The sequence below is a fragment of the Panthera tigris genome, chromosome E1, assembly GCF_018350195.1.
Source record: "Panthera tigris isolate Pti1 chromosome E1, P.tigris_Pti1_mat1.1, whole genome shotgun sequence".
Lineage (NCBI taxonomy): Eukaryota > Metazoa > Chordata > Mammalia > Carnivora > Felidae > Panthera > Panthera tigris.
In genome coordinates, this window is record NC_056673.1 from 31,189,931 (window position 1) to 31,217,455 (window position 27,525).

Consider the following 27,525-nt stretch of genomic DNA (forward strand, 5'->3'; position numbering starts at 1 on the left):
ATCCTACCTGTGCCAGTCATTAGAAATAGAATCTAACGTTTACTAAGTTTTTACTATGTCTCAGGCACTGTGAAAGTCACTTTATATGCATATTCTTATTTACGATTATGCTTTCCATTTTACACAAAAGGCCACCACGTCTTGGGTCAAATAACTGGCCTAAGGACACAGGGCCATAGTGTGACGCAGGTATGACCCCGGAGCTGCCAGAGCTCAGAACGTGGGCTTTTACCCACTACTTTATAGTTCCTAGAAAGATGCTTCCTTCCTTTACAGCAAAACTAGCCTGTGCCCTCTGCTCCCCCCAGCTCCTACTTCGTCCGTCCCGTGGGTCAAGTGAAGAAAGGTATTACATCCCCTACGGGATTCTTTTCCAAGATGAACATCCCCATTTCTTTCAATCCTTCCTTTTTAAAGGATCCTCGCATCTCGGTCACTCTCCTCAGGCCAAACTCGTTTGACAACGTCTTTCTGCTCCAGAACTGGTCTTTTTAACTGGGCAAGTTAAGAGGCATCAGAGGAGTGGAAGCCAATTCCCAGGGGGCGAGGAAACGCCGACGTGGGAGTGTTGTGGTGCGCTGTGGTGAACACAGGCAGGCTTCCTGGAAGAGGTGACCCCTGAGCTCAAGTCCAGAGCAGTAAGCAGCGGCCAGCGGCTGAGGGCCGCTAGGTCGAGACAAAGGGTGGCGGACTTTAGGAAGATCAGGGACACAAGCCCAAATGGTGATGTGCTTGCACGCGGCGGAGCGCAAGGCGTTTTCCTAAAAGGAAGTTAGAATAGGCACTGGAGGGAAGCACAGTGGGAGGAACACTCATGAAGTAAAACGCGAACTTACCCGTAATCTGGCTACCCGGCCTCCGTAGCCCGACTGCAAACGCCGCCACCTGAGGAGTCTAGTAGCCAAAGCAGCTGCAGGCTCATCCCAGATGTCGCGAGACTGAGCTGGCCTCGCGAGATCTGGCCGCTCGTGCGTGACGTCTGGCGCTCTCTCCGGGGGCTATGGGAGGGCTCTGGCGTCCCGTATTAAGGACCGCTGCTGTCTGTGGCTGGCGTTGGAGTCACCCTGGGTCCCCGACCTGGGTTGCTGAGAGGGTACAGCCGTATCTCAGGGTGGGAAGAAATGGGACAGGAAGTGATGAGACAGGGCTGAGGTGGATTGGGACATGGAGGCGTCCGAACCCGGCCCGGGACCTGGCCCTGCGGCCGCCGCGGCGGCCGAAGAGCACGAACCCTTTCACGCGCGCGCAGGAGGAGGATTGGCGGCGTCGGAACAAGACAGTCCTCACGTACGTGGCCGCAGCCGCAGTGGGCATGCTGGGGGCGTCCTACGCCGCCGTGCCCCTTTATCGGCTCTATTGCCAGGTAGGCGCCGGCGCTGCACCTTGGGCTGTGCCATCAGGAGGGGCGGAGGTGCAGGACAGCTCCCTGGATAGCGATCGCTCCTCCGTGTCGTGTTGGATGGATGTCTGAGGTTGCTCCACCAGAGAGGAAACAGGCTTTGAAAAGTGACTTGCCCAAGCTTACCAGAAAAAGTTAGTGGCAAAGTTACAGATAGAACCCACGCCCCTATAGTGATCGTGCTTATACCGACCACACTGCAGAGTGAAATTCCCTATCTCTGAGCTACATCACCTAAAAGGTCCGCAGCCTGTATACTCTGCCGTCCAGCAACCTGCCTTACCCTCTTGCTACTCACACAGATGTTCGCGTTTAAAATGTAAATTACATTAGTACCGTCATTCTGTGAACCGTGTATGGTTTACGTGCGAAGGTTAACCCAGAAATGGGAGTATGCTTGTAACTTGGGCTTAAACTGGGAGTAGCGTTTAATTCATACAAAGAGGCATGAGGCTTCCCTCCACTGTTAATATATGACTGTAATGTGCTTACCCAGGGCTCTCTTTTAGATCAGAAACCCTAATGCAGTTGTTCTTCAAGTGTGTTCCCCCGGACGACCAGCGTCCCACCACCTGGGAACTTGGGTGCACATTCTTGGATCAAACTGCAGAGCTACTGAATCAAACTCTGGGGGAGGGGCCCAGCTATCTGTGTTTTAATAAGTCCCCTAGCTGATTTTGATGCAGACTAATATTTGAGGACCATGTGCGAAGCCACACTTTTATTTCGTATATATTCATATATATTCGTATATATTCTACTTAAGTAGTTTGCTGCTTTGGCTGGTCATTAGGACTACTAGTGGAGCTACTTTAATGAACACGTTAGGGCTCCCTTACCTAGAAATACTGATTAGGAGGTCTGGGTGTGGCCCAGGAATTTCTGTTTAAAAAACATAACACAGGTTAGAGCTACACATTATTCATTAAATGATAGTGATTCTCCAACTTTGTTGTGAGTGGGAATCATCTGAAGAGCTTTTAAAAAATCCTGACACTCAGGTGACATCCTGAACCACTTAAATCAGAATGTCTCAGAGTGGGAGTCAGGTATTAGTAATGTTTTAAAGATTCCTTGGGTGATCCCAATGTGTACTATTTTGGGAATCATTGGCTAACTGCTTTTTCCTGCTAGGATTGTTAATGCTGGTCTTACTTTCCCTGTCCTTTTGGAGATTAACTTGACCTTATTTTTTATAACTAAAGCAAGTCAAAAGGACTTTTCAGTCTCCTAATATTGGCATTTATGTGGGTATGCAGTAGTTTGATTCAGGAGGATGAGTGTAGAATGTGAATTAGTTTTCATCAGACGGCAGCCTGGACCTAGCATGAATCCCAGAACTAGCAGTTGGTTAAATCATAAGCAGAACTGAATCCAAAATATCAAGTATAAATCTCTGAAAATCATGGGGGTGGAAGGGGTCAGTTTTATTCTTCAGGGAATATTTAGCAGTGTGTGAATACATTTTTGGTTGTCACAACCTGGAAGGTTGCCACTGGTGCCACTGGTATCTAGTGGATAGAGTCTAGGGATGCTGATTGGTAAACATTCAGCATTGCACAGCACAGACACTCGCTCCTCCCCAAACCAAAGAATTATCCAAACCAAAATGCCCTTAGTTCCAAAGTTGTGAAACTCTGCTTTAAACTGAAGTGAATGGCAGTATTTTTGCATGTGTGTGCAAATGCAGAGCAGGATAGGCAAAACAATTGTAATTTATAATCCTAAACTTCAGTCAAGTTTGATGTTAAGTTTCCAGAAGAGCATCTCTTTCGCTTTTGGAATCACAGAACTTTAGAGCCAAAAATAAAGAAATATATAAAAAATTTAATACAGAGACCTCATTTTATGAGTATGAATAGTGCCCCAAAAGTAAAATGTATTTAGTTCTTGGAGCTAGTTAATGGCAGAACTAGACTAGAGCCCAGGAAATATTTTCATTGCCCTTCTCTATTCTTATTTCTCTAATTATCAAGGTTGCAAATTTGAAGGATCTGTATTCAGAGACTTCCTGTCAGAATACATTAAGGAATCTTTATTCAACTGATTCAGATTCTTCAGGAGTTACATCTTAAAACAAGCATTATAGCCCTCTCGGGCAGAAGAATTTACTTACTAAAAAAAAGATAAAAGGCTTGCCCTCTAATGCATCTTGTAGGTTCATAATGTACTTCAGTAATGTTGCACGGCAGCTGAGTACAGTTAGGTGACTTGTGTAATAAGTGGAAGATAGTAATACTGTATTTTGCTGGGAGTCTTCCCCTAGCCTCAAATTTGATATTTTTTTCCTAGTATAGTAACAGATTAATTATCCGGAGACCAGAATTCTGGCAACCTCACGCATCAGAAGAATGATGACCCTGGAAGTAAGGATTTTTATTTTTAAACATCTGTGATGATAAGGAGATAATGGCAATGAAGATAGGCAAGAAGAGTCAGGCACAAATTATCCTGATGTCTTAAGGTTCGTTGATTCAGCGGCGAAAGGGATCAGGTTCTCTGATTAACTGATGATGTTTATAAAAGCTGTACTATACAAAGAAGTACAGGAAAAAATTACAGAAACATTTATTAACATGGCAGAACACTTGTGATGCTTGAGAAAAGCAGAATACAAAAGTGAAGCTACAAACTAATCTATGCCGTAAAAGTGATGATATGGAAAGGGATCAGACGGGACTGTGGGTAATTGAATTATTTAAATAGTTTCATTGAAATGATAGGGTCATAGATAATTTTTACTTTTACTAATGACTAATAATTTATATAAAACACTGGCAATAAAAGGAAATAGGTTTAATGAAAAGTTAAGCTAAAATTCTGAGCTATATTACCATTGGTGAGTCAGCTTTCTCCCATGTGACTCTTTTTTTTTTTTTTTTTTTTTTTTTTTTTACTGTGTCCAATACCCAAGTGATTACCGGAAAAAAATATGACTCTAACAAATATAGGCCCTTGACACCCCAGAGGTGGTCAAACCATTGATACATTCATAGGAAATGGGCAGTGACAGTATGAACTGGGATCCTACTAGATTATTAAATTGTTTTTAAGATTTTGTTTTTATCCCATAATCACCTGTAAGTATTGTTTAACATGTTCTACTTTAATATACTTAATATCTTTAATACCTAGACTACTGGTCTTGGAGGGTCAGCAGTAGCAGGTCATGTGTCGGACCAGATTGAAAACATGGTGCCTGTGAAGGATCGAATTATTAAAGTCACCTTTAATGCAGATGTGCATGCAAGCCTCCAGTGGAATTTTAGACCTCAGCAAACAGAAATCTATGTAAGTGATTAAAGTAGTTATGAAAAGATTACTTTTTTCATTGTAAAAATTATTTTATTGCATCACTGAAACTTTCACAATTTAGAGAACACTCATGTAAACATAATCTCAAAAAACTGATACTCCATTACTGTAATTCTTTTATTCTCACAGACTACTTTTTGACAGGGCCCTATCTCAATGTAACAGAATATACTTTAAGTTAAATGATACTGCAGTAAACGTCAGTTTGGAACAATGGAGAAGGTCCTCGGTTTTTATCAGAGTCGTATTAAGAATTCACTAAGAAATTTGTGGACAGTAATCCTGAGAGTAGGAGCAGCGGTGCTGCCATGTGTAGCAAAGCCTCAGGTATAGATAAGGGGAAAAAATGGAAAATCATTGGTTACAATGAAAAGTAGTTCACTGATTTTTAAAAAATATTTATTTATTGTGAGGAGAGTGCACACGGGAGAGGGGCAGAGAGGGATGGAGAGGGAGAATCCCAAGCAGGCTGTGCGCTGATAGTGCAGAGCCCTCGTGGGGCCGGATCCCAGGTGCGCCGAGAAGGGATACTTTTGATATAAATTAGTAAACTACTGCAGCCTCTGGGTGGCTCAGTTGGTGAAGTATCTGACTCCTGATTTCAGCTCATCACCCCACGGTTTATGGGATCAAGCCCTGCCTTAGAATCTGTCCTGAGTGTGGAGCCTGCTTAAGATTTTCTCCCCCTCTCCCTCTCCCCCCTCCCTCTCTCAGCCTCTCCCTACCCCTCTTCCTGCCTCACAAGCATTCTGATTCTCAAAAAAAAAAAAAAAAAAAAAAGGATCCCCATCTCAGGGCTCTTGGCTGGCTCAGTGGGAAGAACATGTGACTCTTGATCTCGGGGTTATGAGTTCAAGCCCCATGTTGGATGTAGAGATTACTTAAAAATAAATTTTAAAAAATGTGTGTGTGTTTGTGTGTATCCTTATTTCTTAAAAAAAAATGAGAACCTTTGAAGTAACCATAATAGTCATGTTCTACTTCAGAAAAGCTCTACTTTAAAAGTTTCCTAAAATCTTGACTAACTGGAATCCTGGAGGATTTAATTGAAATTATCTCATGAGCTGAGGAATAGCCAGAAAAGCTTAATTGTGACCCTTATTGGGAAACCCTTATAAATATTGGTGTTCCCACATGTTAGTAAACATGACTGAATTCTTCAATGATTAAGGGTTTCATAGGTTATGATTTTGAATGTTCTAATTATATACTAGTGTACAAGATATTAGTGTCTGAAATGGTACAAAGGACAGAGAATCCTTTGGAAATTAATTTTTTTAAAGCCTTGCAATTTTTTCCAAATGTTTTTTTTTTTTACATGTTATTTATTTTTGATAGTACAAGTGGGGGAGGGGCAGAGACAGACCGAGACACAGAATCCGAAGCAGGCTCCCGGCTCTGAGCTGTCAGCATCTGCAGAGCCCAGTGCGGGGCTCGAACTCACAAACCGCGAGATCATGGCCTAAGCCAAAGTCGGACGCTTAACTGACTGAGCCACCCAGGCACCCCCCAAATATTTTTGAGAGAGAGGGAGTGCATGTGAGCAGAAAGGGAGAAGGCCAGAGTTTCCGAAGTGGGCTCTGTGCTGACAGCAGAGAGCCCAATGCAAGGTTCAAACTTAGGAAACGCGACATCATGACCTGAGGTGAAGTCTGATGCTTAATCAACTGAGCCACCCAGGGCCCCTACAGCCTTGCAATTTTAAAAAAATCTGTTCTCTCAAAAAGTGTATTAGTGCTTTTTGGTTAAATAAAAGTTCTATTCAGTTTTACTCTGGTTAGAAGTTCAATTTACTCTGGCTGTAAGCTGAGTTTAATGTTAACCTCTTAAAAAGAATCTATATTGGTCATATAATGATGTTCAGGTATAAGTGTTAAGTCAGGCTTGGGCTATGATAGGCTTGGCTTTCCTTGGACATTTTATTTTTTTTGTATTTATTTTTTAATGTTTATTTTATTTTTGAGACAGAGAGAGACAGAGCATGAGTGGGGGAGGGTCAGAGAGAGGGAGACACAGAATCGGAAGCAGGCTCCAGGCTCTGAGCCATCAGCCCAGAGCCCGGCGTGGGGCTCAAACTCACGGACCGTGAGATCGTGACCTGAGCCGAAGTCGGACGCTTAACCGACTGAGCCACCCAGGCGCCCCTCGGACATTTTAAATAATTTGCAGATCATTGCTTGAAGACTTCAGATATATAAGAGGACGGTACACAATTAATGATTAATAAGAGTACTGGTTCTTCATGGACATAGGCAAATAAAATTTAAAAACCAGATGTTGGGGCGCCTGGGTGGCTCAGTCAGTTGAGCATCTGACTTCGGCTCAGGTCATGATCTCACAGGTTGTGAATTCCAGCCCCATGTCAGGCTCCGTGCTGACAGATCAGAGCCTGGAGCCTCCTTCGGATTCTGTGTCTCCCTCTCTCTCTGTCCCTCCCCCACTTGTGCTCTCTCTCAAAAATAAGTAAAATGTAAAAAAAAAAAAAAAAAAAAAATTAAAAAAACCCCATGTTCATGGGTAGTATCCACAATTTATTTTGCTGACCTTCGACATTAGTTTATTAGATAAAATATTGTGGTCTGACGAATAGGAAAAATAATGACTAATAGGGAAAGGAGGAGCTGTGAGATTTAAAGTATTGATAATGTATATTTTTCTTAAAACAGGTAGTGCCAGGAGAGACTGCACTGGCGTTTTATAAAGCTAAGAATCCTACAGACAAACCAGTAATTGGAATTTCTACGTACAATGTTGTACCATTTGAAGCTGGACAGTATTTCAATAAAATACAGGTATAGCTATATGCAAACTTTTATGTATTTTCATCATATTCCATAAACTGGTTAGTACTAAACTTACTGCAGTGTTTTGTAGAAACTAATCATTTCTTCTAAACATTGAACTTTTTTCCCATTGCTTATAATAACTATGGTTCGTTGTTGAGACGATGAACCAAATGGGAATCTGCTTTTAACTGTAAAACAATTTTTGGTCTTAATTTTAAAGCAAAAGTCAATGAGATGAAAAGATAATGTCATTCTGTCACAGAACTTAGTTTATATTTAATTGTATTTTTTATTATAATATTAATTACAGTATACTCACTACAGCCAAGAAATGAACCATTATTATTTGTATTCTAACAGAAACTAAACAAATACCCTTTATAACTTCTAGTGCTTCTGTTTTGAAGAACAAAGGCTTAATCCACAAGAGGAAGTAGATATGCCAGTGTTTTTCTACATCGATCCTGAATTTGCTGAAGATCCAAGAATGGTGAATGTTGATCTCATCACTCTTTCTTATACTTTTTTTGAAGCAAAGGAGGGACAGAAGTTGCCGCTTCCAGGCTATAACTGAAGTCAGCATCTAAGTCCTGCTTCAGATTTGTGATTTTTGAAAAATCATGTATTTAGTCTTCTCAGGGGAGAAATACTTTACAGTAATGTAAAGCTATTTTAAATATTATATAATGCTGTGTTTATTTTTCAACTAATTTACCCTGCTTAAAATTGAATGAACAGTTTCAGCTGTCAGTCATAAGGAGTCCACAGGCCCATTTAGAATGTAGGACTATTCAAAACCAGAGAGTTTGATAGGTAATATTACAAGAAACGCTTTGTTTCTTAAATAAGTAGGCACGGACTTCATGGTTCAGTTTATTAGCCCTTCATACTTGTAGCACTGAGTCCTTTTATTATTCCCACAGTTGTTTTAGGCTCCAGGCCATAACTTCTGCCTATTTTTGTTATTTCTAAAATAGTTGGTTACTACTTTCTTTTATTGTGAACCATCCTATTTTAAAAGCTCACAATAGAAGAGGAATCACTGAGTCCTAACAGCCTGCCCAGAGATTACATTCTGATTTCAGATTTGACTCTCTTTTTCCTTTAGGATCTAGGCCTATTTTATATTCTGAGTACTAATTATTTTGAAATTTCAGCATCATGAAAATGAAAGAAAATGCATAAATACGTTTACTAGGATTCTAGTATTTCCTGTGATAGTTCAAGTCCCTGAATGTTAAAATGTAAGTGTGGGGTTGTGAATAAGTGTAAACTTACTGACATCAGAAGTTCTACGGACAGACGTGTAAAAAAGATGTATTAAATTGTTTTAATGGTAATTTTTTTATCATTGTAATTTATGACATAAACGTACAATATATTCTGAATGTTTTCAGTAGCGTTTGTTTCAAATAGAAATATTAATTGCAGTAAAAAGGGGAGAAAAAGATCATTTAGTATTATAAAGAACCATATTTAAAGGCAACTTGATACAGAGTCCAGTGACCTCTTCACGGTACCTGAAATATAAACTACAATCATCAAGGCTTTTACAAGTCCTAATTCTAAACAAGTATTCTTTATTTAAAAAAAAAAAAAAAAAAAAGTAAAAATTGACTTTTACATTCAACTTTAAATGAAGGCACTCAATAGTTTACATAATTATTTTGTAATAAAATAATCTTCATCTACTCTTACACAGCAGTGTGAGGATTTCTTTTCTAAATGTAGGAAGGCCTGTGAAGCCTAAGATGTTATAATTAAACCCGCTGGCCGAGGTACAATGAATTTTTCTTCGGAAGTTTCAAGTGAATATACGTTATAACCAAGTTGTTTCAAAATAAAGCTTAAGCTGTGGTCAGGAAATATAAGTGTTACTCTGGAACTGTTACTCTTCTGTTACTGCAGAGGAGAACTGTTCCACCATGGTTCTGATGTGCTGGTAGGTCTGGTCTTCTGGGCCTCCAAGCTGCACAGGAGAGGGGACACCTCTAAATGCAGTTAGTGAGCTGGTCACCCACTTCCACCGAGTGTAAGAAGAAGACAGCCGGCCTTCAGCCTTTCCTTCTCTTTCTCCATTCCTGGATAACGAGAGACTCACAACCTAATGCAGAAACATGGGAATGTATTACTTCCATGGAGGAGGGTGTGAGGGGAATAAACAAGGTTAATGGGCTACTGGTGGCCACGCATTCATTAGTAAATAAAATGGTATGATTAATACAGCATATAGGAGGAATCCAGGCCTCCCTGGATGAGCAATGAGTGGGTTCTACCACTCATTAACTGTACATAAAAGATACATGTCTATTTCAGTGCTAAGAAGTTTCTGTTGATCATTATTTTTGTTAGCATTAATATTTCTATACCATAAACCAACTTCTACATTCTAAAGATTATTTTTAGCTAATAAGATTACAAAGATATTTCATTCCAATTTGAGTGACTGAGATGAGCTTTTGTACTAAGATTTACACTCAAAGTGTCAGACTCAGATGGCCTTCACAAAATGTGAATACTAAACACACAAAGTGGCAGTTACACAGGAATTCTGTAGAGTGGGCAATAGAAGTTGTGTCATTGAAGTCTACCTCAACAGTCACTGTGACTTTGGGCTCCTTTCTGGTGATGAACATCAATTTCTTCATAAACAGCTCTGAAACAAATAAGCCATCATGGCAAAAAGGTTATATATCAGTTTCAAAGTACTACTTTGGCTTTAACTGCCAACACCTTAACTAAAAATCTGGTGCTGTTTTAGGTACTCAGTGTGTATCAGTGAATAAAAACAGATCTCTGCCCTGAAGCTTACATAGTAGCTTTCTTAGAGCCTAATGCTGTAATTCCCTTGCATCTTATAAATATGTATTTCATATAACCAATTCATTTTACTTGTGACTTAATGAAAAATGTGGCTCAAACTTGAACAGTTTCCTTTCTGCCTATAAAAAAAAAATTGTATAGTTTTTCCAGGTTTTAAAACATTTAAAAATATTAGTATTTCCACCTATGTTATTATAGTCCAAACACCTGGGCCACTTTTTTAATGTTTATTTATTTTTGAGAGAATGAGAGAGACAGAGCGTCATGACTGGGGAAGGGGCAGAGAGAGAGGGAGACGGAATCCAAAGCAGGCTTCAGGCTCTGAGCTGTCAGCACAGAGCCTGACACACAGGGCTTGAACCTGCAAACCACAGGATCATGACCTGAGCCCGAAGTCAAACGCTTAACCGACTGAGCCACCCAATCTCACATTTAATATCTGTTGCACTGTCATATCTACTGACAACAATTTCCTAATTAACTAGAATATATTAAACTTAACTTCCTGTTTGGATACAATTTCTATTTCTTTAAGCTACTAATACATTCAGTGATACTTTATCAAGCAGAATGACCTAGGGAAATTTTGCAACCCTACATTAGGAAAAAAATTCTTAATGAACTCCTAAGTCTGTTAAAATTCATAAATTATACTCAAATGGATCACTACATTTGTGGTTTAAAACCAGGGGTCAGGTTCTGTGCAGACAAGCTCAGAGCCTGGAGCCTGCTTCAGATTCTGTGTGTGTGTGTGTGTGTGTCTGTGTGTGTGTGCGTGCCCCTCCACTGCTACTGCTCTCTCTCAAAACTAAAAACAAAAATTTTTAAAAATAAAGCCAGGGGTCAAAACCTCAAATGTTTACACATGCCAGACAGATCAAATAAATGGGCATAGAGGGCCATTTGGGGCCTGGTGAACTACACAGCATACCTTGTCTTGAGGAGGCAGCTACTATTCAGCCCCAACCTATTGCTAGCATTTAAAAAATGCGTTGCCATAGCATCAAAAGAATCCAAAGTCCAGAATTGTGTTTTTTGTTTTTTTTCTTTTTAACAATATCCCAGTTTTTAACTTTTGGCAATTAATTTTTAAATGCATGCTTTTAATTTCACATGGGTCAAACAAAACACAGCTGTAAACAAGATATTGCCTAAAGGCTGCCTGTTTCTGAACAACGGTTTCCATAAACTTGCTTTAATAATTTTGGGGGTAAACTGTCAGTCAAACCATATTAAGGCTCTAACGAGCCTACCATCACATAAATATTTATATATACTCCACCAATATGAAATCATGAAATAATGGTACTCCAAGGATTTCAACTTAAAAAGACTACACTAATCCATTTTAAGCACATTGTTGACATATAGTGAAGACTAAAAACAAGTTCTTATTTGTGATTAGTCAAAGAACAGTTCAAATAATCCATCAATGAGGTGTTACTTATGTCACCAATCAGTGAATATAGTGTCCTTTTCAAACTAGAGAGAACCTTTCTCCCAAGGCATCTACAAGGAATCCACTAATGTACTTGATGGTTCCAGTTATTTCTTAATGTGCAGCCCCAGCATTTTTATTTTTTAGTCACAAGGCTGAGCACAGTAAGACCATTAAGAGCAACAGTCTCCAAGGGCACCTGGGGGGCTCAGTCAGTCAAGCGTCTGACTTCGGCTCAGGTCTTGATCTCATGACTCATGAGTTCGGGCCCTGCATTGGGCTCTGTGCTGACAGCTCGGAGCCTGGAGCCTGCTTCGGATTCTGTCTCCTTCTCTCTCTGCCCTCCCCTGCTCACACTCCTTCTCTCTCTCAAAATAAATTAATTAATTTAAAAAAAAAAAGAGCAACAGTCCCCATAAAATCTCATAAGTCATTTTTAATAAGATCATTATTTTCTGCCAAGACCTAAACAAAGTTAAATATATAACCAAGCCCCGTTTAGCTCTGTTACTGAAGGGAACCAAGACAAAAAATAAATTAATCATTTTGTAAATGACTTACTCTGTAGTGACAACAGGAGCCAAGGGATCAAATTCCATTACCTCGTAGTAATTGGGTGGCTGGAGATCATTCTCTGCCATTGCTTCAGGCAAAACAAAACAAAACAAAAAAAGCCCACCAGTAAACACACATTGTGCTTTTCAAGAACACATACACAATTAATCTCTTTATGATTGCGACTTCAAACATGAGACCCAACGAAACACTGACAGCCAGAAACAAATACAACTGGTGTTCTGATGCTACTCCCCAGTACAACAAATCTATAGAGAACAAAAGGATTTTCAAACTTCCACTAAAGACTCATTTCCCTCAGCATTTCAAATACAACATTCAGCACCACAGAAGCATTTTTTATAATCGAATGTCGGTCATAATGATATGAGCCATGAATTTACTTCATTTACTTAAAGAAGCACATTGAAGTCCTAGTGTTTCCTCTCTTTCTATTTTCAATCAGCAATAAATCTCCGGCAGACTCCTATACTCTTACAAGATCCCTTATTCAATGCAAATAACAGGTCTCAAGTACCTGGATGACTGACAGGCAAGGATGGCAGTCTCTGGCTTGATGGTGTTGCTGGAACGTTCTGCACATTAACTGGCTGTAGTAGTACTGAATTTGAATATTCTGGAAACTGAAGAAAACACAGTACATGTTCAAATAAACATTCTACATTAAGTTTTTCTTTTATTATTTAGATTACCAGGCTTCTAAGTGGCACTATTCCAACTACCATATCCTCCCAACTGGACAAGAATTAGAAATTATGAACTATTACTTTTTTAGGTTAATAACCATTTATAACACTTATTACTTTTCTCTCTGGTTTCATGCCCACTGCACCTCATTTCCCATATAAAATGTAAAATTAACATTTTGCTTTAAAAAAAAAAAAAAAGAATTGTATGGCTCAGTCTAGGGTCTGTTGTTTCACACTAAAAAATCTCAGCCTCAAACAGGAAACTAAATCTTTACCCTACAGAAAGGCATAAGATAACAGCACCAAATCAGTACTGATAAAGATTAATCTCATAATCTTCCTCATTCATTTCATGAATAAATCTTGGGCACCTACTAGGTGCTATAAATAAAACAGGCCAAATCCCTGCCCCCTTGAAGCAAACAAATGTAAAGAGATGTTAGATAGCAAGTGCTCTTAAAAAAACAAAAAACAAAAAAACAAGGCTCAGGTAGATGGGGTAGGCTATTGCTCTGACAGTAACGGTCAAGGAATGCCTCACCATTGGGAACATTTTAAGCAGAGTCCTGACTGATGTGGGTGCTGTGATCGATTATCTGAGGGGGCCCAAGGTCACATCCTCTGAAGCAGAGAAGGCCAGTGTCATTGGAGCAGAGTGAGCCAAGGAAGAGAGGTGAAGTTGAAGAGGTAATGGAAGGTGTGAGATCAGCATTTCAGGTTTTTACAGAGCGAAATGGAGGAAGGAAATCCTAGGTGGGTTTAGAGCAGTTAATATGACTCCTTTTTTTTTTTTTTTTAAGGATAGTTCTGGTTTGTTTTGAAAAGAGATTGCACAGTGGGGGTGAGGGTGGAGAGGGAGGTGAAGGCTAAAGCAAGGTAACCTTAGGAGGCCACTGCAATATCCCTCTGATGGCTTGGACTGCAATGCAGAAGTGGAGGCCATGAGAAGCAGCTAGATAATGGATACACTGTTCGAAGAGAAACGGTAAAAAGGCAGACAGCAAGCACTGGTCTCCAAGGTTTTGACTTGAGCAACTGCAATAGTGGAGGGTTCCTTTACTGAGGTGGGGAAGAGTACAGGAGGTGCAGGTGGAGAGCCAGGACTAGGAAGAAAGCAAGAAGAGTTTCCTCGGAAAGTTGAGTTCTGAGTTTAAGGGAGATCGTGGGCTGCAGATACCAATTACAAGTTGTCAGAATCTGAATGGTATTTTAAGATAAGAGACCAGAAGACCATGGAAGAATGAAAGCAGAAGTCTGAAACTTAAGCCCTGGGATCTCCAAGACTCAAAGGCCAGTAGAAGAGCGGGGACCAGTAAAGGAGACATAGTGGAAAGGAGGCAAGAGAAGAAAAAAATGAGTGGTGTCTGAAAGCCACATGTGCAAAACAGGAGGAAGTGACTGACTGTCACCTGCTGCTGATAAAGCAGGTAAGACGAGGACTGAAAATTGCAGTACTTGATTTGGTAATGTAGAGATCACGGGAGACCTTGACAAGAGGTGTGCCAGCAGAGTGGTAGGAATGAGACAGCCTGTCTGAAGTCTATCAAAGAGGATGGAAGGAAAGGAGGAGACAGCTAATATAAACAAACACTAAAGGAATTTTGATCCTTAACCATTTTTCTAACAGAAGTAAGACTCAACTTGTCCATCTTGAAAGATTAAAAAGAAGACAAAGAGAAGTCCTAACAAGGGCTGAACAAACAAAATGCTGAACAAAGCCTAAGGGTCCTAACAAAACGCTGAACAGAACATGAGATTTAATGACCAGGAATTCCTTCTTAGCCATGACAGCCTGCTGACTAGGTGCGCTGCCCGGGAAGTTTCATTACTTACGCTCTCATATGTATGGTTTGCGGTGATGTTTTGGCCGGTCCTTTGGGTAAACCTAGGAGAGTATGATAAGACAGTATGATTACCCTACAGCGAGAACACAAATGCAAAAAGTAAGATGACTTCCTACAAACAAAACCTAAAATGTACTTTCGGACTGCAATGGAATATTAATCTTATGTAACAATTGCCATCTGGTTTTCATGCTCACCAGCTTTTGATGTTCAAATACCAAGGAGTAAAGACAAAGAAGGTGTCCCTGGGCAGTGGCAGTCCTGAGACCCTGAAGTATACATGGTATACTAGTGAGAACAAGCCTTTAACCTTTCCATCAGAGTAGCTACCATCCATCATTTCCTGAAGGATGAGACGCAATACAGAGTAGAGGTTAGGAAGGTGGGGAGGGTCCTGGTTCTACATCTATACCAAATACACTTTGCCCTATCTCTCCTACCAAAGGCAACTCTAAAACCAGAACAGAATACATGGGGCAAATATTTGAGGACTGAAAAGTCAATAGTTACAGGATGACTGGGAAGGACTGGAATTTGAGTATCCACAGATCATTAGTACCTTTCTTCCCCCACCTCTGGTGTTCCAGAACCTGAACGCAATGAAGCCTAAAACCCCAGAGTGGGCAGTAAGGACAGACAGCTCTAGGAGAAGCCCTTCTGTTTTCACTCAAGGAGCAGAAAAGAGAAGTCCTAATGCTCAGAGATAGTGTGGAAATTCCTTACTCTCTTTTTTCCTTTCCTTTCTGTTCTCTCCCTCTCTAAAGCTGAGGCAATCCCAAAATGGCTGGAGTGACAGCAGAAGCCAACAGGGACCTGTAGAGGCTTAAAAATTTGAGAGGACCCTTCCTTCCAACAGGTGTAACTGTGATCCCAGAGGGCAGGGCAAACTCTGTTTTGTTGTTTTCATTCTTTCTGTCCCACCATTTGGTTTTAGACACAAGCATAATCAAGGAAATAAACGACATATAGTAGGCTAACTGAAGCTTTCTGACTGGAGAACGAAAAGGGCAAATCCTAGAAAAGCAGAGCACTAGAGAAATCACAAAGAGGAAGGAATGTGGAAAATCAACCTTCAAGTTGTTTATGAAATCCTGGGCTCACTTCCTGATCTATGTCTCTGTGGATCTGATCCCAGTCAGGATGCAAAAGATGTTGAGAAATGAATATACACCCATCCAGGCCTCAGGGTGGCCCACAGGAAGCAGATCTGAAAAGCACTGCAAAGTCTTTGAAAACATAACTATGTTAGAACAATAGCACAAAAAAAGGCAGGTTGAAACTGCGGCATGCATCTAGTGAGGTTTGCCTTCTAAAATCAAAATAGCACCATCTTCAACAGGATTCAAATAAGAGCAAGTGTCTTGGTGCGCCTGGGTGGCTCATTCAGTTGAGCATCCAACTTCAACTCAGGTCATGATCTCACAGTTTGTCAGTTCAAGCCCCACGTCGGACTCTGTGCTGACAGCTCAGAGCCTGGAGCCTGCTTCAGATTCTGTGTCTCCCTCTCTCTGCCCCTCCCATACTCATGCTCTGCCTCTCTGTCTCTCTGTCTCAAAAATAAACACTAAAATCCTATGATTTTAAATAAATAAATAAATAAATAAATAAATAAATAAATAGCAAGTGTCTCATAACATTAAAAATGCCCAAGATACAATCCAAAATTACTAGGCATGTGAAGAACTGGGAAAATTTCAACAGGCAAAAAAAAAAAAGGCCATCGACAAACGCTAATATCAAGAGGATAGAGACGTTAAAACTACCTCAGATTTTAAAGCAGCCATTATACAAATGCTTCAATAAGCAACTGTGAACACTCATGAAAAAAACTGGAAAAATAGAAAGTCATTTCAAAGAAAAATAAGACCTAAAGAAGAGTCAAATAGTAATTTTAGAATCGGAAAATACAGTAACTGAAATTTTAAAAAAATTTACAGAATGACCTCCATAGCAAAATGGGGATGAGAGAGGAAATAAGTAGCAAACTTGAACATAAATCAATAGAAATGATCCCATCTTAAAAATACAAACAAAAAGCAACAACAACAAAACAGAGAAAAAAAGTGAAAAAACTAATGAACAGAACTCTGGAGATTTACAAGACAATATCAGATCTAACATTTGTGTCATCAAAAGTCCCAGAAGGACAATAGAAAGTGTACTGTTGAAATATTTGAAGAACTGTAAGGCTGAAAGCTTCACAAATTTGGTGAAAGACAGAAACCCACAGATTCAAGAAATGCAGTGTAGTGGACTGAATGGTGCCCTCCACCCTCAAAAGGTATGTCCTTGTCCTAATTCCTGGAACCTGTCAATGTTACTTTACTTGGAAAAAAGGGTCTTTTTAAAAAATTCTTTAAGTTTTTATTTATTTTTGAGAGAGAGAGAGAGAGAGAGAGAGAGAGAGAGTGAGTGAGTTGTGGAGGGGCAGAGAGGGAGAGAGAATCCCAAGTAGGCTCTGCACTTTCAGCACGGAGCTTGATGTGGGGCTCAAACCCACGAACTGTGAGATCATGACCTGAGCCGAAACCAAGAGTTGGATGCTTGGGGTGCCTGGGTGGCACAGTCAGTTGGGCATCTGACTTCAGCTCAGGTCATGATCTCAGGGCTGGTGAGTTCCAGCCCCATGTCGGGCTCTGTGCTGACAGCTCAGAGCCTGGAGCCTACTTTGGATTCTGTGTCTCTCTCTCTCTGAGCCCCTCCCCCACTCACACTGTCTATCTCTCTCTCAAAAATAAAGATTAAAAAAAAAATTAAAAAAAAAAAAAAAAAGAGTTGGATGCTTAATGGAATGAGCCATGCAGGTAGCCCGAATAAAAAGGTCTTTTCAGATGTAATTAAGTTAAGGATCTTGAGATGGTGATACCTTATATTACTCGAATGTACCTTAAATTCAAAGACAAGTGACCTTAAAGAGAAAAGCAGAGGCATAGTTGAAATACACAGGGAAGGCAACATGAAGGTGGAAGCAGAAAGTGGAGTGATGTGAGCCAAGCCAAGGAATCAGAAAAAAAGGCCGACAATCATCAGAATCTGGAAGAGGCAAAGAATTGCTTCTCCCATTAGAGCCCTGCAGGGAGTGTGGCCCTGATGAATTTCAGATTTCTAGCCTCCAGAACTAGGAGAAAATAAATTCCTATGGTTTTAAACCACCCAGTTTGTGATTTTTTTTGATGGCAGCCACAATAACTAATATTCTCAGCAAATCCCAAACAGAATAAACCAAAAGAAATCCATGCCCAGACATAGCATAATCAAACTGTTCAAAATCAGGGGAAAAAATTATTGAAAGCATAGCATAGAGATAACAACACATTACCTATAGGAGAACAATGATGTGAATGGATACAGACTTCTCATTAGAAACCATTTTAGGCCAGAAGAGGTGGTGGGAGTAATGTTTAAAAACTGAAAGAAAAAACCATCAACTCAGATTTCTACATCCATTGAAACATCCCTCAGAACAAAGATGAAATAAAGACATTCTCACATGAAGTAAGACGAGATTTTCACTGCCCATAGACCTGCCCTAAAAGAATCACTAAAGAAAGCTTTTCAGAGAGAAGGGAAATTATATAAGAAAATAAAAGATCAACATAAATGGCAAATATTGGGTAAAAACAAAAAAACTATTCTTCTCGAATTCCTTAAAATATATTTGAGAGTTGTACACAAAAATTATAACTGCTTGTTGGTATTTTTTCAATGTAGAATATATACAATAACTATAATATAAAGGAAGGTTCTCTAAATTTTCTACGTTTCACTTCAAGTGGTAAAATACTGGTTCTAAGCAGACTAAAATATTATGTACATTGCAGTCCCTAGAACAACCAGTCCCCTCCCTAAAATAAACTACACAAAGTTACAGTCAAACTCACAGTAGGTAAGATGGAATACTGAAAACAGTCAAATAATCCAAAAGGTGAAAGAAAAACAGAAAAAAAAAAAAAAACAGCAACAAAGGGGGAAAAACAGAAAAGAAATAATATAATGCTATACCTAAACCCAAACATAATTACATTAAATATAAGTAGTCTACACATACCAATTAAAGACAGAAATTATGAGAATACATAAAAATGCATGACCCAACTATATGCTATCTATAAGAAACTCACGTCAAATATTTTGATATACTTAAAAGTGAAAAGATGGAAAAGAATATACCATGCCAACACTAATCAAAAGAAAGCTAATGTGGCTGTATTAGTACCAAAGTAGACATCAGGACAAGGAAACTCACAAGGGACAAAAAGGAACTGTGCATAATTCTTTAAGGGTCAATTCACCAAAATGACACAACAATCCTGAATATACATGCACTTAATAACCAAGGTTCAGAATACATGAAGCAAACACCAATTTTACAGAACTTTTTCTAGAAATATTATATACTGTATGATTCTGTTTAGACATCATTCTTGAAAAGGCAAACTATAGTGATGGAGAACAGATTGGTGGTTGCTGGGGGGTGAGTGTGGGAGGGAAGCATTATAAATAAATACCCCAAGGGAGTTTCGGGGGTGATGGAACTATTCTGTACCCTGTGATGGTGATTACATGAATCCGTACATATGTTAACATTCATAGAACTGCACACAAAAGAAAAACAAAGAGGTCAACTTTACCTTATGGAAATTTTAAAAAATTAATTAAAGCACAGAAAGAAAAAAAGAAAGCAAGCACTGAAATCAGATCCACTTGAATTTGAATCCTGTTTCTGCACTAGTTGGGCAATGCTTTTGGGCAGGTTAATCTTCCTTAGCCTTCACTTTTGAAGAAATGAGAATGATGGAGTGCCCACCTTCCAGCACTAGTAAGTAATTAGTAAACATTTCTTATTCTTGTTAGCGTGTTCCCTGATAGTAAGTGGACTATGAATATGACCTATTACTTTATCCCATAATCACTGTTTCTCCAGATTCCTTTCTGTCATGAATAATTCCATTACTCATTTGTTCTGTGATAGTGAATAAACACAGAGGGGTGGAAAATTCTTAAGACCCTAAGACATTTTTGATGGCTGGTTTTGCCTTTCATATGTGATCTAGAATAGGCTTTAACCTAGACATATGCTTTAGGTAACTTTAGTGCTTCAATTCCTGACACTGTTAAAAACCTGGTCTAATTATAGTTTCACTCATGTATAAGCTCTTTTAAAAATCAGAAAACAGATACAAAAGTCTTTGTATAGAAAACCAAATACTGATATTACACATTATCTTTTACTCCAGTGAATTCCCAGAACTACAATTATTTTGGTATCTGGATACCGGGTGGACAACTGTTATAGGGTTTCTAATGTATAATCAGCAAAGTGCTGCTTTATGATTCTCCTAGGATGCTTTTTTTTAATATTTACTTCTGAGAGCAGGGGGTGAGGGAAAGGGCAGAGAGAGGGGGACTGAGGATCCAAAGCAGGCTCTGTGCTGAGACCAGCGAGTCTGACACAAGGCTTGAACTCATGAACCATGAAATCATGACCTGAGCCATAGTCAGATGCTCAACTGACTGAGCCACACAGGCGCCCCAGCTGGGATGCTTTTTAAAACTAAAGAGTCTTTCTACTGAGTTAGAATTTCTGGGGACCAGCAATTTTATTTTAATAATCCCCCAAGTGATTTTTATGCACACTACAGCATGAGATCCATGATATTACAGATTAAAATAAGCAGCTATGGGGCACCTGAGAGGCTCAGTTGGTTAAGCGTCCGACTTCAGCTCAGGTCATAATCTTGTGGTTTGTGAGTTTGAGCCCCATGTTGTGCTGTGTTAACAGCTCACAGCCTGGAACCTGCTTTGGATTCTGTATTTCTCTCTCTGCCCCTCCCCTGCTCGTGTGTGCTCTCTTAAAAATAAACAAACATAAAAAATAAAATAAAATAAGCAGCTATGGGGCACCTGGGTGGCTCAGTCAGTTGAGTGTCTGACTCTTGATTTCAGCTCAGGTCATGATCTCACAGTCATGGGATGAAGCCCTGCATTGGGCACTGTGCTGGGTGTGAAGCCTGCTTGGGATTCTCTCTCTCTCTGATTCTCTCTCTCTCTCTCTCTCTCTCTCTCTCTCTCTCTCTCTCTCCCTCTCTCTCTGCCCCTCCCCTATTCATGTTCTCTGTCTCAAAAAATAAATAAAATAAAATAAAATAAGCAGCTATTAGCTAGTATTTTATCTTTTTATAAGCTTTATACAGATATTTGTGTAATAGGATTTCATCTATATTTCACTCCTTCTCATTACTCAACATGATTTGCAGGATAAAGGAAAACAGAATCAGTTACTTTAGATCACATTATTTACTAAGCAACTTCCTGGAAATCTGCCTACAGCATTGAAACATTATTTGCATCACACTTAATCAAGACCAGAGGTACTGACCCAACTAATGGCTCATGACATAGCCACTGGCACTATCATTTCCCAACTCAGGAAGCTTTCCTTGGTCCTCTTCTTCCCTCTCCAACTACCCCCCCTCCTTTTTTTTCCTTTTTCTTCTCAGTTTGATTCTCCTTTCTCATTCCTCTCCCTCCAGCCCCCTGCCCCCCACTCCTTTTTCAATATATAAAAGTAATGCAGTGATTGGTCACACTGGATAAAAACACTAGGCAACTCTAAAAATATATCTAAATCCACTGATATAAAAACATATGTACTTTTATCAAGATATGTCAAGATATCAAGCAAGGTTCAGCAGAGTTTGTACAGTGTGCTGCATTTAATAAAAGAAAAAAAATCATATTCATTATTTACCTAAAGTCACTTTGGAAGGACAAATAAAGTGGCTATAGGGTAGCAGCAGAATGTGACATAAGGAGAAGGGGGACAGAAAGGATGGAGGTGGGGTGAGATCAAGTAACGTCCTTGTATATCTTTTCATATCACTTTTTCAGGTATCACTTTGATACCTGAACCATGGAAATGCATCGCCTATTACCTAAAATATATACATTTAAAAGGAAAAAACAACAGCTTCTGATGTAAAGAAAATCTAACTTCTATTTATTTTTTGCTGTATCTACTCTATCTTGCCTCTTCTTAACCTTAAGGGAAACTTGCCTTTTTTAGTTTCTTCTGAATCCTTCTTGTATTTCTTTATGCAAAGAGGGAAATGTTTACATTATTTCTTACTTTCTTACACAAATGCAAGATAGTACACACATTACTTTGCAGTTTTTCACTTTATAATACACTGGTGATTGTCTCCCTACAGACAGCCTACTTTTGTCCTTCAGCTGCCTGGTAATACAATATTTAGATATTTAACTAGGCCACAATGATGCATACTTGAGTTGTTTCCAATTATTAGCTGTGCCCAAATGTTGTAAGGAGTAATTTTGTAAACAACTGATTTTGCATAAGCGAGTATGAATTCCTAGAAATGAGATATGGTGGGTTCAAACGTGAGTGTACTGATAATTTTAATAGATACTGCCACTTTCCCTCATAAGAACTGAATTTTGTGATAGAATCTGTCTTTCTATAGCCAATAAAGCAGGTTAACAAACATTTAGACTTTTAGCCATCTGAGAGGTTTGAAAAAAGCCATTGTAGTTTAATTTATATTTCTGTAACTGTACATAAGGTTGGGCGTCACTGCCTATGTTTATGAGCCATTTGTATATCTTTTTAGTGAACTATCAGTTCATCAGACCTGCTACTGCATAGCTATATGAACTTGGGCAGTTTATATTCCTTAAGTCTCAGCCTTTTCTCTTGTAAAATGTGCATAATGGTAACGGCACAGCTCCAAAAATTTTTGCAAAGATTAAATGAATAAACAAACACAGTTTAGCAAAGTGCCCAGCAAGTGGCAAGTGCTCTGTAACTTGTGTGGCCATTGTTTGATTTTACTCTCTTGTCATTCAATTTCCCTGTTACCACTGAAAAATAACAATTTATGGAAGGTTTTATGTATCGACTGCTTAATTAGGAGGTACTATAGCATCTTACACAATCTTTGTAAGAATCCTAGAAAGTACTCTCAGAAGAAAAAGGAAGGCTCAGGCTGGTGAAGTTTCTCATTAAAGGTCACCAAGCTGGTAGAAAGCAGAGCTGAGATTCTAACTCAGGACTGTCCAATTCCTAAGTCTCTACTTTTTCTCTTATGCTTTCTTGAATATGAGGAATTAGAATGAGTTGGTATTAGCTCCAGATTCTTACTGACATACTTACAGGGGTGTTTCTGTATCTTCCCAGGCTAGCAAATCCACCTGTGGATGAAGACTGGGTGTCAAGTTGTTCGTTACAACAGGACTCGGAGACCTGAAATCTAGAATATAAAATGGACTTGGCTTTAAAAGATTTTGTCATTCAGTTGTTCTGTTGGATTTTCCACAATAAAATTAAAAGCAAAAAGAGAGACTCAGATATTTCTGCCACCGTAAAATCATATGATTTCCTCAAACAGAAACTAAAGAACACTATTAATGGTAACTGGAAAGAAATTCCACCACACACACAAAAAAAGGATATTGTAAAGGTAACAAATGTTAATATATTGGGTTTTCTAAAATCCCAAACTGATCTAGAATGGAAGAGATTTTGTGTGTCTTACTCCATCAAACACAAAAGTAAGAAGCTAGGGCATATATGGAACTCTACCCTCTCCTCCCCCAAGCTCTTAACTTCCTATAATCCTAAGTGAGACACCCTAAGGTAGGAAAGTCTCCAAGGCTGGGTAGCTAAAAGGTGGCAGACCACAGAGATTTCAACTTGGACTTCTACTGCAAAAGCCCATGTTTTCCCCTCTCCATTTCACCGGCATGTAGATCAGTCAACTTAATTCCTGACTTTCTCTATCTGCATCAAATATTCCCTTACCTAATGCTGTGACATAGCAGAGAAACTCAAGGTAATATAGTATGTGGTTCAGAGTAGTTTTAAGTTTGGCCATGGAGTTGAACTACCTCTATAAAAGCAGGCAGGTGAATTGGATGAGATTCTAAACCAGGGGGATGAGTTTCAGGGACCTACTCCCCCAGATACATCCCATGGCTGTACTGGATTTGACCCAACCATATGTCAATAAATAATTGCATCTCCTGATATAGTTCTCTGACATTCAAATTGACTTCAGTCTTTCTCAGGTTGCATTTAATCAAGAAACCAAGGAGCACAGTTTCACATCAAGCTCTTCTGCTGAAAAGGCCTATGTGCTTATTTACTTAAGTCTGAAAGCTGAGCATTCACAGTGTTGAGTTCTCCCAGAGTGGCCCTCGGCATTGGAGGGCTGAGCCTTGGGTACAAGAGATCACAGGATGGGGCAGAAGGTTCACTGGTAGTCTGAAAACAAAGCAACCAAAAACAAAATTCAGAACAAAATTTGTCAGGTAATTTATCATGGCTTTCTCCCCGGAGACTTTTTTTGTTTTTTGGGGGGAAAGGAAAATCCTATTTAGATGCAACTCAAGGAGAATTCTCTATTCAACAGGCAACACTCCTACTAATCACATCTCACCATGTACATGGTTGCTGCTTAGACAACCTTATGACCTCTTAGTAACATCAAGTTGTCACAGAAAATACTCTATACCACCAAAATCACTCCAAATTGCTAATGTCTCCTCCGTTTTAAGACTTTTCTTAGGTAAGCCTTGCTCCCTACTATACAATTTATAAAATGTTCAATTGCTTATTTTATTACATTTCTGTTCACTTACATTGGCATCTTCCCTCTGGTTCCTGTTTTGCTCCAAAATCCTTTGTTGGTTCCGAGTAAATCTGTTTGAGTTAGCAAAATGTAAGCATTTAAAAGAAAAAAATTACAAAAATGCTATAATCCTTTACAAATTATTAATATTCAAATATTCAGGAACAAAGACAAACCACTTCATCCCCATCGACTCCCAATGAAGTACTTTAATAACTTTTCCCCAGTTTATAGAGGTAATAATGCTTTAAGAGAAAACTGTGACAAAATGAATACATATTAAAAACAAATAATAATAACTCCATCACCTAGAAATTGTCCCTATTAACACCATGATGTGTTTCCTGTATTTTTTTTTCTGTAAATTTTTTTCTGTAAATCTATGTTGAACTTTAGTTGCAATCATACTTCACATAATTCTGTTATGTTGTGAGCATTTTTCTAGTCAGAAATGCAATTTTTAGTGACCTGCAGATGTTACCTTAGGGATGTAGCACACATTTAACTACTCTTGATCTCAAACATTTAAGTTGCTTCCAATTCTGCCATTATAAATAAGGTTCCATAAAAATACAAAGATTTTTTTAACATAATTTCACTGTTTATCTTCATTTTTTATAAAGACACCTGATCCCTACTAAACATATTGACCTTTTACAACTTAAGTTGCTTGTACATTGTTTGTTCACTGGGAATAAAAGAGGAGCAGATAAATAAACAATAGGTTTGGAAGAAGAATGAAGTTGAAGGCACAAGTCCAAGGTTTAAGTGTCAGGATATAATTTTGATCCCAGTTCTCCATCTGCTAAAAGAGACCAGCAGCATTTGAAGCATTTCCTCAGAATGTTATTTTCTGGGGCAACCCCTAGAAAGATAATACAAGTGGATTAATGTGGAAATACTTTGCAAACTGCGAGTTGCTTCAGAATCATGTAGTATTAGTATCATAACACACTGACTGAAAGAACCTACACACCTTAAGTTTGGAACATGCACTTAGGGTTCGTAAATTGGAACATGTAAGCTTCTTTCCCTTTCTAAAACACATGGTTTTTTCTTCCACCTACTTATGGCATTGGTTTCTTGTATGGTAGTTATGGGCTGGGTATGAACAACCCTCACAGATCCAGCCTTGAGTAACAAACTTCTGTTTTCTTATTTGTACAACTCTTCCCTAGATGTCAAGGGCAGAGACTTTGGGGGATGTTGGAATAGGGTGAATGTACTTTGCATATGGATGGATGTGAATCTTTAGGGAACAAGAGAGCAGACTGTGATGAATAGAAAAATGCCCCCTGTCCGAGATCTCTATATCCTCATCATCGGAACAGTGAATATGTTAGGTTAGATGGCAAATGGAAGGGAGACTTTAATAGGGAGATTATCCTGGATTACACAGACAAGCAAAGTAAGCACAAAGCCCCTTTAATGTGGAAGAGGCGGCAGAAGAGGAAGCAAGAATGAAACAATGTAAGAAAAACTTGACTGGATGATGTTGTCTTTGAAGATGGAGGAAAGGGGTCATGAGCCAAGGACTGTGGACAGGCTCTAGAAGCTGCACAAATTAAGCAAACGGATTCTCGAGAGCCTCGAAAAAGGAACATAGCACTGTTGACACCTGGATGTTAGCCCAGTGAGACCCATTTCAGGCTCTTACGGACTATAAGGTAGTTAGGTTCATGCTTTTTTGAGACACTAAAATGTGTGATAATTTGTTACGGCAGCCATAAGAAATGAATACACCAAGAATATTATCCTTTAGAGGTGAAGAAATTCTCTCTGAATCTTAAAACTTCAGTGTTTCTATATCACAACTGACTGAAGTTGGGTTTAACACAGATGGTTCAGAGCTGAATGAGAATGAGCTGTTCACAGAAGGAACCCAATCTCCTGATACCTAGACCAAGTAAATACACATTTCCCTTCAGAGGAAGCTTTTAGTCAGTGGTCTTAATGGTTTGTAATAGAATTCCCCAAGATGAAAACCAGAAGGCAGCACTCTGATGAAAACCATGCGGTTTTCCTTATTTTTCCACTTACTGAGTCATACCACAGAAAACAAAGGCAACAGCATGAGTTTGTTCAGCGTTCAGTCAACGCCCAGTCATCCCTTCATATGAATGGCTGCTGTCTCTGATAGGCAGTACATACGAGATAGTGAAGGAAAAAACCTATTCATAGCTATTGGTCTTACTTCACTGATTCTCCTGGTTCATTCTTGATCAATGGAAAAAATTCTAAAAGGCCCAGAGGGATGCTAATGGGGAGGAGATAGAATAAATATTTAATGAGTGTCAATGGGCTAGCATTCCCCAAGGTGCTTTTATATACATTAACTCATTTAATTTTCAAAACAAAAATGAAACCCTCCAAATAGGTGGTAGTATCTTTAACAAACAGGAACAAACCTCAGTCTTAAAAAAGTAAGCAATTTTCCCCAAATCATCAAGATTTGAATAAAAAAAAAACAAAAAACAAACTTGAATCCAGTCCTATTCCCTATTTCCCTTCTGAATCACTAAGGAGGGACCACACAAGGGAAAACTGTCTCACCCCAAATGCCAACATCACTCCTATTGAGAAAGGAGGATCTAGAAAAAGCATGGGGAGCTCAGAGGCTCTAGAATTACTTCACAGGAAGTCCTACGGATTGGTTTGGAAAGAGAACATGAGACTTGCCTGGAACTAGGGTTTTCTGTTTCTCTTCTCAGATTCCTAAAATACACCTATGGGTTCATTATGTACAACTGTTTTATACAACATTTTAAAATTGCCAAAATAGGTTGTTTTATGTAGGTGACATTAATTGTTAACCCAGGTTCATTTGCTTTAACTTTTTATTAGGTAACTTTCAAACCTATAGGAAAGTAAAAAGAACAGTATAATGAACACCCTTTTATTCATCAGCTAAATTTAATAACTATGTACCTTTGCCACATTTGCTTTATAGATTTTTCACTGAAATATTTAAAATCATATACTTTATGACATTTCATCCCTAGACA

General features: G+C 39.1%; 3 protein-coding genes and 1 long non-coding RNA gene across 14 annotated transcripts in view; 1 reads left to right on the forward strand and 3 right to left on the reverse strand.

Annotated features, from left to right (window-relative positions):
* STXBP4 (syntaxin binding protein 4) overlaps positions 1-880 on the reverse strand; it is a 168,453-nt gene extending 167,573 nt beyond the window's left edge. For 3 of the 4 annotated variants that reach the window (XM_042966314.1, XM_042966315.1, XM_007086693.2), the window contains exon 1: positions 837-877. The gene's annotated coding sequence lies outside the window, so the exon portion shown is untranslated. Of the gene's footprint in view, positions 1-836 lie in introns of all 4 variants that reach the window. The other variant, XM_042966313.1, reaches the window with a different exon arrangement.
* A 72-nt stretch (positions 881-952) lies between these two features.
* LOC102970338 (cytochrome c oxidase assembly protein COX11, mitochondrial) lies at positions 953-8,905 on the forward strand. Its single transcript, XM_015539545.2, has 4 exons — positions 953-1,363; positions 4,535-4,690; positions 7,381-7,506; positions 7,892-8,905. The coding sequence occupies exons 1-4, from the start codon at positions 1,001-1,003 to the stop codon at positions 8,072-8,074; spliced, it is 828 nt and encodes a 275-aa protein (XP_015395031.2). The 5' UTR covers positions 953-1,000; the 3' UTR covers positions 8,075-8,905.
* Positions 8,906-9,351: 446 nt separating this feature from the next.
* The window catches only part of TOM1L1 (target of myb1 like 1 membrane trafficking protein), a 47,118-nt gene continuing 28,944 nt past the window's right edge, over positions 9,352-27,525 (reverse strand). For 7 of the 8 annotated variants that reach the window (XM_042966494.1, XM_042966493.1, XM_042966497.1 and 4 more), the window contains 7 exons: positions 24,531-24,591; positions 24,036-24,153; positions 23,044-23,140; positions 14,860-14,911; positions 12,855-12,960; positions 10,092-10,156; positions 9,352-9,604 (listed from right to left, as the gene is read on the reverse strand). In XM_042966494.1, the coding sequence (XP_042822428.1) occupies positions 9,389-9,604; positions 10,092-10,156; positions 12,855-12,960; positions 14,860-14,911; positions 23,044-23,140; positions 24,036-24,153; positions 24,531-24,591 (715 nt within the window). In that variant the 3' untranslated portion in view covers positions 9,352-9,388. Of the gene's footprint in view, positions 9,605-10,091; positions 10,157-12,322; positions 12,405-12,854; positions 12,961-14,859; positions 14,912-23,043; positions 23,141-24,035; positions 24,154-24,530; positions 24,592-27,525 lie in introns of all 8 variants that reach the window. The other variant, XM_042966498.1, reaches the window with a different exon arrangement.
* LOC122233552 lies at positions 14,929-18,278 on the reverse strand. Its single transcript, XR_006211149.1, has 3 exons — positions 18,190-18,278; positions 15,941-16,096; positions 14,929-15,139 (listed from the first exon to the last, which is right to left on the reverse strand). It is a non-coding gene; the product is annotated as an uncharacterized LOC122233552 (long non-coding RNA).